The 14,867-nt window shown below is 60.1% G+C and overlaps 2 protein-coding genes across 8 annotated transcripts in view; one reads left to right on the top strand and one right to left on the bottom strand.

Annotated features, from left to right (window-relative positions):
* Positions 1 to 2,162, top strand: part of COL18A1 (collagen type XVIII alpha 1 chain) — a 70,463-nt gene extending 68,301 nt beyond the window's left edge. For all 5 annotated transcript variants that reach the window (XM_068947706.1, XM_068947704.1, XM_068947703.1 and 2 more), the window contains 2 exons: positions 266 to 381; positions 658 to 2,162. In XM_068947706.1, the coding sequence (XP_068803807.1) occupies positions 266 to 381; positions 658 to 871 (330 nt within the window). In that variant the 3' untranslated portion in view covers positions 872 to 2,162. The remainder of the gene's footprint in view (positions 1 to 265; positions 382 to 657) is intronic.
* SLC19A1 (solute carrier family 19 member 1) lies at positions 1,957 to 13,537 on the bottom strand. Of its 3 annotated transcripts, none has more exons than XM_009680562.2 (6): positions 13,272 to 13,537; positions 6,194 to 6,534; positions 3,920 to 4,661; positions 3,462 to 3,654; positions 3,198 to 3,339; positions 1,957 to 2,960 (listed from the first exon to the last, which is right to left on the bottom strand). In XM_009680562.2, exons 2-6 carry the CDS (start codon positions 6,386 to 6,388, stop codon positions 2,772 to 2,774), a joined length of 1,461 nt encoding a protein of 486 aa, XP_009678857.2. In that variant the 5' UTR covers positions 6,389 to 6,534; positions 13,272 to 13,537; the 3' UTR covers positions 1,957 to 2,771. The 3 variants fall into 3 exon arrangements, with proteins under 3 accessions (XP_009678857.2, XP_068803808.1, XP_068803809.1); XM_068947707.1 differs by lacking the exon at positions 13,272 to 13,537 and adding an exon at positions 12,338 to 12,901; XM_068947708.1 differs by lacking the exon at positions 13,272 to 13,537 and adding an exon at positions 12,675 to 12,880.
* Positions 13,538 to 14,867: the final 1,330 nt, after the last annotated feature.

Raw genomic sequence — 14,867 nt, 5'->3', positions numbered from 1 at the left:
GTCTCCGGCACCAGGGGGTTGGATAGGGTTGACTTCCCCAAAGCTGCCAGCACCCTTCTCAACACGCAGCGGGGATGGTGACCACAAAGGTGTCCCTTGTGTAGGAGCTGCTGCATGTCGCTCCGGAGAGCTGATGCTCCAGCCACCCATGGGTCAGGGTGCCAGCCCTGCTCCCCCCGGGCTGTGAGCATCTCAGGGGTGTGCTCCAGCGGGGAGCGGGGATGGTGGCCAGGCTGACCTGCTTCCCCTCCACCCCCCCCGCCAGGACGAAGTCCTCTTCAGTAACTGGGAGTCCCTCTTTGCGGGCAGCGAGGCCCCGTTTCGGGCCGGCGCACGCATCCTCTCCTTCGACGGCCGCGACGTCCTGCGGGACTCGGCGTGGTGAGTGCAGGGTCCCCGGGGACTCGGTTATCGGCCTCAGCTAGCGTGTGGCGGTTAGACAGTGTGGGCATGCCAGATACGGCCGCTGCCCTGCTGCGGCAGGAAAAGCAGTGGGGAACCGGCAGGGAGAGGAGAGAGGGGCGGCCGGGGAGGGGGGGGGGGTTGGATTGGGCGCCGTGTCCTGCTCTGCCTGCGTCCTGCTTAGGCAGGACATCATCGCCGGCCACGGCAGCCTCGCACCCACCCCCTTTCCCCCCCCACCCCGCTGCGTTTCAGGCCGCAGAAGAGCATATGGCACGGCTCGGACACCAAGGGCCGGCGCCTCACCCAGAGCTACTGTGAGACGTGGCGGACGGAGGAGCGGGCCGTGACGGGCCAGGCTTCCTCGCTGAGCTCAGGCAAGCTGCTGGAGCAGACAGCCAGCAGCTGCCAGCACGCCTTCATCGTCCTGTGCATCGAGAACAGCTTCATGACTGCTTCCAAAAAATAACCCTCCCACCCCCCCACCCAAACCTCCTCACCCACCACCCCTCACTCTGGACGCTGCACACCTTCCCCCAGGGAGGGCCGGGCCGGGCCAGCCTGCTTCCCTGGCTACGCTCCTGCCCTCAGCCCGAGCCCGCAGGGTTTGTTTGCGTTTGGTTGGGTTTTGTTTGGTTTTCCCCCCCGCCCCTCCTCCAGACCTAAAGCCAAAGAGTATCGCCATCGGGTCTTACGCCACCGTCCCTCACCAGGGCTGCGCGGGGCGAGCTGGCCCGGAGGCAGGGCAGCTGCGGGCGGGCTGCCGCCTGCCAGCTCCTCCGCCTCTTGGACGCGGCAGTTTCCCGTCTCTTCTAACCCCTAATATTTAACCAGTTTAGCTGTACACGTGTCAATCACCTCCTCCTCCTCAGCTGGGATGCTCTTTGTGGGCCGCGGGCGGGAGGGGGAAATGCTCCGTACAGGGATTTCGGAGATGCTGTGTAGTGATATCCTCCTGGAAAGCAGAGGCCTTTGGTCGGGGGGGTGGGTGGACCTCCCTGACCCCCTAGCCCTGCACCGTCCTTGCCAGGAGTCCAAGTCCCGACCCAAATCCGTGCTGCTGGGGCCTCCGGCCAACCCCGGGAGGAAAGCTCCTGCCCCAGGCGGTCTCGGCATCAGCCGGAGAGCTGGTGGCCCTGTGTACAGCATCTCCATCCCATGCGAGAGACCAGCCCTTGGCAGCGACCGGGCTCCCGGGCGCTTGCCCCACCACTCAGTGCCAAACCGCCTCTGCCCCACCAGGTAAGGTCCACCAGGCAGCAGGGACAAGGCGACGGGGCTGCCACCAGGGCAGGTAGACTCCCTCCCCCCACCCAGCGCCCCGGCTGTCGAGGGCCGGGAGCGGGGGGCGCCCGGCCTGCCGTTGGCATGTGCTTATGGGCGTTTGCCTGTGTGCACGCCCGCACGTGTGGACCATGTGGTACCTAGGCCAGAAACCACGAGCACCCGCCGTGCCACCTTTGTTACGCTCTTAAGGCCAAAGCGAAGCAAAGCTGGTTTGACTTGGTGTGGACAAATCCAAGGTGCTAAAAAAAAAATAAAATAAAATAAAAATAAATCTGTAACTAGCTTTTTATTATTGTATGGAAATTTTTACCATAAAAGCTGTGCGAGTCACATGGTCTCTATTTCTTACCATCTACTGTATTTTGTGTAATTAATGCAATTTAAAGCCTGTGGATCTTTATATTTTTTTTGTCAGTTGTATCCTATAAACCATTTTCTAAAGACACTGAATAAAGAAATGTTATCCTCTTGTAGTCTGGCTCCATGCGGCTGAGCAAGAGGACAGGAGACCCGCAGGCCCCAGCTGTCTCCCTCCCACAGCACCTGGAGGTAGCTCTGGTTTAGGCTGACACCACTTGGGGCAGCCTGGCTCTGCTTGGGTTGTGTTTGGGGCCTCCCCAGCTCCAAGAAGGAAGCCAAGGCGCAAGCCCCCAGTGCAGGTTGGTGGCTCTGTCTTATATTTTCATGCTCAGAGGCCAGTCCACCTCCTAGGAGAGGCCAACAGAGTGCTGGATTGGGACGCTTGCCCAGCCCTGATGGAGGAGCTAGGGCAGAAAAGAGAGCCCAGCAGGTATCATCTCCAGGGGACAGTGCCAGGACTGCTGGTGGGCTGGGCGGATGGGAGATGAAGCACATCACATAATGGTGATACTCATTTATTGCAAGCCATGAGCCCTCTGTGGGACAGTGGGCACCCACAGGGAGCAAGGAAGCGGCCCCGGGCTCTGAGCCCCGCTCTTCCCTGGGGCGGGGGCTAGCAATGGGGCCATGGGGCCCACTGCTGCACCAAGGGAGCCAGCATGGTGCGCAGCCCTCCTCAGCACCAAGCCCGGCCAGGCACAGTGGGGACGTGGGGCTGGTGCTCAGGCTTGCACAGCGCCTGCCTCCAGGCTCTTCTCCTTCACTGGAACATCTGCAGCGGGCTGGCTCGGCTCCTTGGTGAAGGCCAGCTCCGCGGGCTGCTTGTGGCGGCTGTGCCGGATGCCCACAACAACGGCTGCCAGCAGGTAGGCCACTGCCAGCAACGTGAAGTAGCCGAAGTACACGTAAAACTGCAAGGTGGGGAGAGAGTGATGCCTACAGCGAGTCCCTGGACGTGGCATCCCCACTTACCCACCTCCCACTGCGGGACCTGGCATCCCCGCGAGCCTGCTAATTTCAGATGAGCCCAAGCAGCGGTCCCAGATACCCTACCCCAGTCTGGCTCCCTCTCACTCCTTTTTTCCCCACACTATTCCTGGGACTACCTCAGCAACCTGAGCCGTGGCTACGCCCCCTCCCATCCCTACCTGAGGATGCACAGAGAGGCCCAAGCCCCTCTTGTCAGCCACAATAATGGTGATGATAGTCTTCAGCACAGTGGCGAAGAAGGTGTTGACCCCAAAAACAAGGGCGCAGAGCTCTTTGGAAAGAGAGGTAGCAATCTGGAAACTGGAAAAAAGGGAAGACAGTGAATTCAGTCACTCCAGCTCAGCAAACTCGAGCACCGCAGCAGGAGGCAGACAGGTTTGCCTTGTCCATCCCCTGAGGAGTAGGACCAGGGTACCACTCACATAGCGATGGGCACCAGGAACTGGTAGGAGCTGCGGAAGAGCACGTAGGCAACATAGCACAGCCAGATGTTGCTGGTGGTGTTCATGAGCAACAGCAGCCCTGCCTGGAAGGCTGTCACAGCCCCGATCACCAGCTCGGACCACAGCGTCCAGCGGAGCTTCACGTAGCCAGCTGCAAAGGAGGCAATGGCCCCTGGGGGAGGACAGACCATCGTGAGTGACACTCACACCACAGAAACACAGCATTTCTCCTTCCTGCTGTCCCTGAGCCTGGCAGTACCTATGAGGCTAGTGATGCGTGCCTACCCAACACTGCCAAACCAACCTCGAATCCACCCCGCACCTGCCCCCATTCTGCAAAAGTGCTGCAAGGACCACCATCAGAAAAGGACAGAGCAGGACAGGGTGGGTGCTCCGATCCATCCCCATCGAGCTGTGAGGAGGCTGAGGCAGCGTACCCAGCAACGTGAACGCAGCATCCACCCCTCCGTTGTACACACTGCGATTGTCCCTGGCAGGGTAGATCTCGTTCCAGAGGATCTGCACATAGTACAGCATCAGGTAGTAGCCGGCTGAGTTGAAGATCCACCAAAGGGACCAGAGCCGGAGCTGTGGCTGCTTGGCCACTGTGCCCAGCTCCCGCAGCATGCGGCACAGGATCGCATCGCGCCAGCGCCGCGTCCCCTCACCGCCCCCTTTGGCCATCTTGTCCATCTCTGTTGCAGCCCCGTTGCAAGCTGCCTCCACCCGGTTGAAGAAGAGACTGCGCTTGGGCCGCTCCAGGAAGAGTGTGAGGATGAGGCTGAAGCTCATGAAGCCTAGGGAGACATAGTTGAGCGTGAGGAAGGAGACGTCACCCAATGTGACACAGAGCTGCCCCAGCACTGAGCTGGCAAATACGCCCATGAGAACAGAGAATCGGGAGTAGCTGGCCATGCGCTGGTAGCGAGATGGGGCGACGAGGGAGAAGATATAGGAGGAGTAGGCGATGCGGGCAGCCATGGTGACACTGTAGAAGAACTCCATGAGCTGCATGGCGAACACAGAGGTGCCACGAATGAGGAGCAACCAGATGGAGATGTGGCTCAAGCTCTGCAGCACCAGCACCGGCTTGTAGCGCAGGTAGTCTGTCAGCAGGAAGATGGGCACCAGCACAGCCATGTAGGAGTATGTCAGCACCGGTGTGATCACGTTGGTCACCTGCCATGTGCAGAGACAGCCTGAGAGCTTGGCACATGCTGCTGCCACCCACGGGCAACATCCCTGGTTGAAGCCCCCAGCTGAGCCCTTTGCCCCACAGCACGCCAGCTGCAGCGGCGTAGCCTTCATGCCTGAGCTGCCCCAACGCGGCCCCTCCTTGGGGAGGAATTCAGCCTGACGCGCGCTCAGCCAGGGGCCTGGCTAAGCCCCAGCAGGCTCCTGCGCTGGGAACACAGCGTTCCCACGGCCGCAGCGCTCCGCCGAGACCAGGGCCAACATCTCTTGACGGGGTGGGGGAAAGAGGCAGCCTCCTCCTTGCCTAACCCGCTTGTCACCAGCGGCACAACCTTCCCCGACAGTGCCCAGCCCTGCGCTCACCCCGCCACAGCACGTGCAGCGCCGTGCACCTCGCCGGCAGAGAGGCAGCGCTGGGGAAAGCTCCTTGCCTCCTCGCGGCCAGGCAGCACGGTCCCACCGCCGCACTCACCCTGAACCCGTGGGCTTCCCCGCTGCGCTCCCATGTGCCCTGCCACCTCCCGCTTCGCCCCTACCCTCAGCAACCAGCCCCAAAGCTCAAGCTTCGCGCTGCTAACCCGACATCTATTGGGCTTAAACATAAACCCAGGTGGGCAGGGGTCAGGCACGGCCCCAGCTCTGCAGGGACCGCAAGCTAGCTGCTTGTGCCAGGCCCCCGTTTGCAAAGCAAGCCAGCCTTTAAACCTGCTTTGGCCCACTGCCTCCCCCCACCCCCACCCCCGAAAGCTGTTTGCAGCACCCGGGGTGATGCCTCCAGCCCCGTGGGAGGAGAGCACCCGCCTGGCCCCCACGCCACTGGGTGCTAGCACCCGAGGCAGGAAGGCACAAGGCACTCGGCCACCCCGCGCCGTGCCAGCAAGTCTCAGGCACGGCCGAAAGCTGCCAAGGGATGTCTTGCCAGATCTCCTGGAGCAGGACAGTTGAGGTGACCCGCCTAGGTGACCCAGGCACAGGAAAGAGCAGGTCGGTTTGGCTGGGGCAAGGGCGGGAGGGGGGGTGCAGGGGCAGGCTGCCAGGCTGGGAGGGCACGGCAGGGCCAGCCCATGGGCTCACTGGGCCCCTTCCAGCCTGCCTGCGAGGCAGGCTGCGAGGTCTTTCCCCAGGCACTGGAGAAAGGTGATCTGAGGACTGGTTTTCCAGCATGACGTTACCTGAGTTTAACCTGGTCACAGGAGAGGGACAGGAAAGTGCTGCCAGCAGTTGGCTGCACTCGCACCGTGCTGCTGCACCGCCCCTCCCCGCGCACACCAAAATACCCCACCTCGTCCCAAAAGGCATTGCTACGCTCTGCCATGGCTGGGACACAGCACGCCTTCACCCCGGCACATCCCTTGGCGCCCACACCGCTCCGGGAGCGGATCTGGGGCACAGGGAGGATTGCTGCAGCCTGCCCCAGCCCTAGAGGGGGATGCTCCGGGCAAAGGTGCTCGCGAGCTGGGTGCCTGCAGGAAGACCTTGGCCAAAAAATCTACGTGAGAGGGGTGCAAGCAGCTCACCTCCACTTCTGTGAAGTTCTTCTCAGGGCCCAGTAGATAGGGGGTGATGAAGCTTTCTCCAGGCCGGATCTGCGTCATGAACCCGTAGAAGCACAGGTAGAAGACCTGGAGTTTCCAGCGCTGGTCTGGCGCAGCCTCTGAGGCAGGCTTCTTGGCACCATCATCCTTCTTGGCACCATCATCCTTCTTGGACATGGCTCTGCCAGCTGTCTGAGCAGCCCTTCAGTGGGACAGCAGCTTTCTCCAGGGGACAGTCAGATAGACGAGCTCTGCCAGGCCAGGCAGCTCCTCTCTGGCTGCAAGCGCTTGCCGACACATCGATGTCCACGCCGCCGCAGTTTCTGGGGAGAAATCAGCTCTTGGCATGAGATCAAATTCCTCCATAATACTAACACAAATAAATAGCGCTACCTTCTCCCCAGGAAACATTCTTGCAACGACAGTGTCTTGCAGAGATCAAAAAAAAGCAGTCCTGCAAAATGGGGCCCCCTATTTTAGGCAGGATCTTCAAAGTCCATGGAAAGAATATGGATGCACCGGGCAATCTGCTCTCCAGTGAGGTGGTTGTCCATCCTGCTCAGTTCCTGTAACCCCCCCACTTCTTGCCTTACGAAAGTCAGCAGGACGTCCCCCCTCAATCCCCGAAGCACAGCTTTCCTTCGAGCCAAGTTGCTCTGCTGAAGATACAACAAGTTTTCCCAGTTTGCCCTTTGCTGCCCGCAGTGCAGGTGAGGACAACCAGCAGGTCATGCCAGCCCCAGTCCATCGTACAAGCGAGTTCACGCGTACTCCCGGAGCAAGGCTGCCCACGTTATATATTAGCTACGCAGGCACCAGGACTTTAGACAAGCTAAAGGTACGTGGTTTCCCCTTCGCACTCCTCCACCCTGAGGTGATACACGTCCCCCGAACGCGCGCCTAGGGAACGATGCTCGGGCCGCAGCGCCCGCCGTCCTGGTAAAGACGGGGAAGAACAAGAAATGCAACAGGGCGCTCGAGAGGTTTCAACCTCTGAAAAAGGTTTAAACGCTCAACTCCCTTGACTCGGCTGCGCAAAGGCGGGCAGCACCCGAGGGGCCTAATTAGCAGTCACGGGAGGAAGCTCAGGAAGGGAAAGCTTTTGGCTGAAGCATCGTATTTCAGCTTCCTGAAAGCGTGTCTAGGGCTGCTGAAACGGCCCCAGCCCCGGGGGGAGGCTCTGCTTTCCCAGCTAGGCTGTGGCAAAGCAACCGGACGAGATAGCCCAGGGGACAGCTGCACACCAAGGAAGTCCTCTCTTCTCCATCACGCACCCCTACAGCTGCTATGCTCCAGGCTTGCAAGGCAGGGAAGCTGGGAACATCCCTACCCTCAGTCCTGGTCTAACATACCCTCTTCCCTCGCACTCTGCCAGGCTGATTGCATCACCGTGGGCAGGGCTGGCCCCAGAGTCAGTTTTTTACAAAAACAAACAAAAACAGCTAAACGTGTTTGCTGAAATCCCCCTTTAAATTGCAATTGGAAGGTATATTGGAGGGAGAGAGAAGGGGTCTGCAGCTACTTGGGGAATTCAAACTCCTCTCCCTTTCTCATCCTCGCGGCATACCTTTCAAGCGGTCAGAGCCAGACCTGCTCCCAGGCATTCTCCATGTACCTCTCGCTCCCACAAGTCACCAACAGCACTTATTAAGAGATAAAAAGCCACACGTATAAATACATGCTACAGGGCCAAGGTCTGGAAGCGTGACTACCTGCTAATCACAGAGCAACTGCTCACAGTCAGCTAAAAAGCTCTGGCCCCAAAAACCCGCATGTCCGTGGGACCTCCCGACCCGTGCCCCTCTTGCGCCCTGCACACGGCTGCCATCCGCCACGGTTAAACCCACACTTGCCTTGCAAAAGTTGGCACTGGATAATTAGTGCACGCAGCTAATAAGGAAACGAGCTGGCAGGGATAGCCCTACACAGCACAAATGTTCCTGGAAGGGGTCCTGTCACTGCGCTCACGTACAGAGCCCAGACGCTGGCACAGAAAGGCCGGTCGTGATGGAAACCCAAAGTGCAATCCGCTCCTACCCCTCCGATACACTTTTACAGAGTCCAGAGCCTGCGAAACCCTCCTCAGAGGTGAAGCAAACAAACAACTTGAAAAATTAAGCCCCCGGCATGACAAGCCCTAACTTCCTTTGACACGCCGAGCTTAGCTTTAATTGCTAGTCTTCAGGGTTTCACCAAAGCAGAGCGCGTTGAGTAAGGCCTCCACTTATCTCCTGGGAATATAAATCTTCCCGAGTAGCAGGGCAGTGATTTAGAAAGTGCTGTTTGCTTACTCACAAGCCAGCTAACTCCTAAAGCGGGGGCTCAGCAGCATTAGCTTGGACCTCCCTGCGGATTGCAGCAGCACAACCGCCCCAGGCTCAGTCTGGGTAAAAGAAAGGGCAAGCAGCAAGTAACGGGGGCTAAACTCTCAAATCCAAGCCCCTAACGCTGCCAAGATTGAGCTGTTGCCTTACCTCCCGTCCGGGGCCCTTGCCAGCTCCGACTGCCTGGACTATGACCCATTTCCCTCTTATCCCAGGCTTGGAGCGGACCCAGGAGTTCCCAGCCAGGCCAGGGCCCACAGATGTGACCGATTTTCATCTCCAACTCCCTGAGGGGCTGCATCGAAGGGGCTGGAGCTGCCAAAAGCCAGTCTGATGCTGGGGGCTAAAATGTCACTCCGGTTATCGTCCCTCCCTGCTCCAAACTGCGGGCTGTGGCAGAAGAGGCCAACCCCGCTCCGTCGACGCTGCTCCCCCTGCCCCAGACACGAGCCATGGGTGTCCACAGCCAAAGCAAATGGGTTTTTAACAAACAACAAGAGCTCTTTGTAGGGCAGCCCCCACCCCACTCAGGTAGCAGGGCCAGCAACACGCTGCTCCCCACGGGACACCCGCTTCTTGCGCGACGAGCCCCGACAGGCAGCTGTCTACCCTTTGCTCCAAGCCAGTTTTTAAAGCTCCTTGTTTCCAGTCAAAAGCAGCGGATCTTCCTCCAGAATGAAGATACCTGCCCGTACTTGGCCCAAATGAACGACTTTTTTGCCTGGTTTAAACCCAAGGCAGGTTGCAGCTCCCTGACAGCTGTCAAAGTGAGGACTATCCCAGTGCCACCATCCCCCTGGGAGCACAGTGGCTCACCAGCTGTGATTTAAATCTGTTCTTGCTGTCTGGACAGGTGCTACATACCTCCCGGATCAGCTCAAGACTCAGTCAAAGCCAGGTCTCTTGCCAAAAAGCAAGCTGCTTTTCAGTGCAGACAGGTCCTCATTGCTCCAGGGTGGGCTGGGAAGGATCCCAAGTGGGAGGGAGGGAAGGGGCCAGCAGCCCTGGCAGCAGGAGCGATGCATCCACTGACAGCAAACCACACCAGCCCCAGGCCCTTGGCCCTGCCCTGGGCACGTCACCCTTGAAACATCACCCACACAAGCTGAGACACACCAGCTGGTGATTTCTGCCTCCATTCCAGAAGGCAGGTACCCTGCAGCTTGGCTAGCTTCCCAGTTTTGCCATGGGTCAAGACAAGATTACTAGCACAAGAATGAAGAAACAGGTGGAGAGGAGCCAGTTGATGTCTCCAAGCACACCTACGTGCTGGACAGCCACACCTTTGCCCCTGATTTGGCCTATTCAGAGCCTCTACAGCTCGCAGAGCACCCCAGAAATGTCAGTTTTAGCACACAACGCTCGGGGAGGCTGGGAATGAAACAACATCCTGGCAGGGGATGCGAGGGCATGAAAGGAACTGAGGAACTGAATTTGAACCAGCTCCTACTTGCTTAGAGAAATGAAAATCCTACCAGTGGTTTGGGAAGCACCTCCTCTCCCCTGGCTGGAGAGACACGCATCACAGCACGGAAAGGCTCCACATATCCACAGACCTGAGCAACGAACCCTTTTGGCCTGGCCTAACTCCATCTCTCCAGCTTAGGAAAGAAAGCTCAGCCAGCTGCCACCGCTCCAGGTGAGCAGACCTGAGTCCCCGTGGGATGCGCGAGGTCACTGTAAGGGTAGCTCAGCATTATCTTGCCTTGAGAAATTTCCAAGAGACTGCCCTACGCTCCCAAAGTAACCCCACCTCTACTTAAACCACTTGTCCCCTGGAGGTGCCCGGAGAAGTGACACAGAATTGCAGGTGCAAGCAAGACAGAGAAGAGGGAACACGGCACTGGCAGCTTAACACCACATGGGCCTGGGTTATTGCCAGGTTATTGTCATGTGAACCTGGCGTGGTCACGCGAAGCGTGTGCTGGCCAGTCCAGGCAGTGCCCGGGGTCACAGGTGAGATGTGTTGCTCAGTTCAGCCCCTCCTTCTCCATGAGCCACAGCCACCACACGTGGGTAAGGGACCAAACTGTAGTCCCAAGCTGACGGCCCCAGCACGGGCCACGTGGGATGCTCTCCCCACAAGTGTCTGAGAACTAAGGGAGGGTGAGTCTCCCCCGCAAGGACTCACAGCCATGACCACCACCGTACATTGGTGGCAAGCGGGAGTGAAGCTAACACAAAAGCAGTGACAGCAAAACCAGACACAGTTGCAAGGGGAAACAGCCAAGCAAGTAGGAGTGGGACCACACAAGCTGGAGCGTGGGCACCTCTTCTGCCTTGGGTGGGAGGGCCCCTTCTGAGTGCCAGGGGGATGATGTGGAGTGCTCCTGGGAGGGGGGTGGCACCTGCTCACCCCACACAGGGGCATCATGTGCATCCTGGCACCCACATCCCAGGCATCCTGCACCAGGGCACCACGGGCACCCGGCACACTCTGCACTGGGGCACCCTGAGCAACCCCACAGCCCAGGCATCCTGGGCTCTCCACACCTCAAGGGGCACCCTGCACCCTCGGCAACCTGAACCCTGAGCACCCTTGGTACCCTGCACCCTGGGAACCCTGCACCCCAGCTACCATGAGGGCCCTGCACACCCCGCATGAGGGCATCCCATACCCCAGCCACCCTGCCCCAGGGTACCCTGCACACCAGGAAACTCCCACCTTAGGCACTTGCACCCTGGGCACCCCATGCTTTCTGACACCGCAGACCACAGGCATGCCATGCACTCGGGTACCCCGCAAATCAGGCACCTCGTGCATCCCGGCACCCTAGCCACCCCCGCGCACCCTCATGCATCCTAGCACCCCACGCCACGGGCATCCCATGCACCCAGGCACCTCACACCCAGGGCACCCCATGCACCCTGCAGCCCGGTCACCATGCACCCTGGCACCTCGCACCCAGGGCACCCCATGCATCCTGCAGCCCGGTCACCATGCACCCAGGCACCTCGCACCCAGGGCACCCCATGCACCCAGGCACCTCACAGCCAGGGCACCCCATGCACCCTGGCACCCCACGCCACGGGCATCCCATGCACCCTGCAGCCTGGTCACCATGCACCCAGTCACCTCACACCCAGGGCACCCCATGCACCCAGGCACCTCGCACCCAGGGCACCCCATGCCACGGGCATCCCATGCACCCTGCAGCCCTGCCACCATGCACCCTGGCACCTCGCACCCAGGGCACCCCAGGGCATCCTGCAGCCCGGTCACCATGCACCCAGACATCTCGCACCCAGGGCACCCCATGCACCCGGGTCACCTCACACCCCATGCACCCTGCAGCCCGGTCACCATGCACCCTGGCACCCCATGCACCCTGCAGCCCGGTCACCATGCACCCGGGCCACCTCGCACCCAGGGCACCCCATGCACCCTGGCACCCCACGCCACGGGCATCCCATGCACCCTGCAGCCCGGTCACCATGCACCCAGGCACCTCGCACCCAGGCACCTCGCACCCAGGGCACCCTATGCACCCAGGGCACCCCATGCACCCAGGGCACCCCATGCACCCAGGGCACCCCACGCCACGGGCATCCCATGCACCCTGCAGCCCCGCCACCATGCACCCTGGCACCTCACACCCAGGGCACCCCAGGGCATCCTGCAGCCCGGTCACCATGCACCCAGACATCTCGCACCCAAGGCACCCCATGCACCCGGGTCACCTCGCACGCCATGCACCCTGCAGCCCGGTCACCATGCAACCGGGCCACCTCGCACGCACGGCACTTCCAAGGGCATCCGACAGCCGGGCGCCCACCAGCCCCAGGTCGCCCCGGGCCGTACCTGCAGAGCCGGTGGGCATGGGGGCGGCGGGGCTCACGGCTCGCCGCAGCCGCCGGCACCGTGGCAGGACGAAGAGGAGACGGGCGGCGGGGACCCTCGGGAAATGTAGTCGGTGACCACCTGCAGGGCGGCGGGGGAACTACAAACCCCACAGTGCAGCGAGCAGGAGGAAGAGCAGGAAGAGGAGGGAGGGACGGACGGACGGACGGACGGACGGACGGGGGCTGGGTCTGCGCCGCAGCCGCCGTCCCATGGTTCTCCTCTCCCTCCTTTCCCCTCCCGCAGCCTCTAGCCCTGCATCCGCCCCCCCCCCAAAAAAAAAAAAAAAAAAACCCACCCTGCTCTGGGGACACATCCGTACATGCCGTCAGCCCCGGAGCCCGTCGCCTCTGCCCTGGCTCCGGCTTCCCCGTCTGGCCGAAGGGATCCGAAAGCGAAAGTCCCCGCCGGCCCCGACGTCGGGACCCTGCGCGCAACGCGCCCGCCTCGTCCCCCCGCAGCCCCGCAGCCCGGGCGCCCGCGGGATGCGTTTCACAAGCAGCCCTCGCTTCCCCCCTTCGCAGCGAGTTCCGGCAGAAAAGTTCAGCTCAGATGGAGGGCAACCTCCTCCCCCTCCCCCCCCCCAAAAAAAAAAAAGCGTTGGCTCCAAATCCTCCATGCGCCCAGCACAGGGTGTCAGCTTGAGGACACCCTTCTTTGCATGCTTTCAGCTAGGGGTGTCCAGTAGCAAACCCAGCCGGAATCTACTACCTGCCCATCTACGGTGGCCTTTGGGCTGTGGGCTCCCTCTGCCCTTGCCCCGCTTCCCACCAGGCTGGCAGGCAGCGTGGAGGATCTCCAGATCTGAGCCTGATAGCACCCACAGGACCTTAGCTCCCTATGGCACCGCTAGCTGCCCCATAAATCATGAGGTGCTGTGCCCTGCTGTCCCCACCTTGGTTTCTCCAGGCACGGCGCGGTGATCTCCCAGGGGAGATGCTGCGTTTTGCGCAGGGCTGTCTCCTTGTCTCCCCTCTATTGATTTAATGCCGTGGTGCGCCCCACAGTCCATTAGCTGATTGGATTACTTTCTGGCCCCCATTTGTTACAGGGGGCAGCAGCCACCAAGGCTTTGTGTTAGAAGTAGCCTCTCGTCCTTACAGTCTTTGCGCCTCTCGTGGTGAGACTTCCCCATTGCTGTCTGAGCCCGCCTTGTTCCTCACAGTCACTCTCCTCCTCTTGCACCCCATGCACTTCCCTCCTCCCTGCAGCACACGGCATCTGGAGAGGCCCCTCCAGGTGCTAATGGGATGTTTAATCACCCCCGTGGGGATAGCTCAATAAATGGTCCTCTGCTGCAGCACCACCCTGAGAAAGCTGCAGATTGGCATTCTCCAAAACGTCCCTCCTGAACTGCTCCTGGAGGCAAGAGCGTCCTAAGAGGAGGTGGAGACCTTTGAGTGTTGGGGACCGGGCTGGTGCAAGTGCCTCCCTCTCCAAGAACATTACTCTCAGGACAGAACTTCATCTTCCCTCCTGCCCTTCCTCCCATCCTTCCTCCCCCTCTTCCAGCAGTTACCCTGCCAGAAACAAATGCAAGCTGACAGGCCTCAGCTACTCCGCTTAAATATTTATACTCCCCTGGGCCTGGCTGGAAGCCAGGAGCAGGATTCAACATCTGGAGACTGCTATGGCGTCTCTGCAAGCAACCCCCCACCCAGGGCTGTGCATCACCTCCCCCTGCTCCCGATGCCCAGGCCGCACAACCAAGATGGCCAGGCCCCATGGAGGTATCAAACAAATAATAAGGATGTGTTATTTACGTGCGGGACATCCTAGGTCTCTTCTGTAGAAGCTGCCTCCCTGGCAAAGTGATTTTCTCCCGAGGGATTTCCACTGAGGAGCAGTGGTCCACACGTGCATCCTGTCTTTCCTCTGGTTGAAGCTCTAGCTCTGCCATGTCGCTACATATCTGCTTGGGGAGCATCTCAGATGGAGTGGGGTGCGAACGGGCTTTACCAAGAAATTTGCATTTTCTCCTTATTGTTTCAAGAAAGGCCTTGGTGGACCGTTGTGTGCTTTCATTTGAATGTTCCCTACCTGCCGCAGCAGCAGCCTGCGAAAGGAAACGGTCCAGGATGAGATTAAAGGGATGCAGAAAAGTAAAGAACGCAGCTAGGGACAAGCAAGCCCAGCATCCCACCTGCACCATACAAGACAGAGCCTCATGCAGGTACCAACTCTGCAGACCTAGCAGGAAACCCTGTGCTCTCGCCCCTGGGGCTGGCCCGGGCCAAACCTGATGCCTCAGGAGACATAGGGACCCCAGTGTCTGCAAAAAGATCACGAGGGCACCAGGTGGGCTGCTCCAGGAGCATGGAAAGGGCTGCTCCTCAGGCTGCATCGCCTCCGAAATCCCCAAGCCACAAATTCACTTTAGAGCTCTGCGCTGCTCTCCCGGAGCCTGAGCAAACGCAGTCTGTGGACACAGCGGAGAAATCAGCAGAGGAGATGGACACGGAGGACAGCGGAGCTCCCACTTGCTCACGGC

The sequence above is a fragment of the Struthio camelus genome, chromosome 6 (genome assembly GCF_040807025.1).
Source record: "Struthio camelus isolate bStrCam1 chromosome 6, bStrCam1.hap1, whole genome shotgun sequence".
NCBI classification, from domain to species: domain Eukaryota; kingdom Metazoa; phylum Chordata; class Aves; order Struthioniformes; family Struthionidae; genus Struthio; species Struthio camelus.
This window is presented reverse-complemented; position numbering and strand designations above follow the sequence as displayed.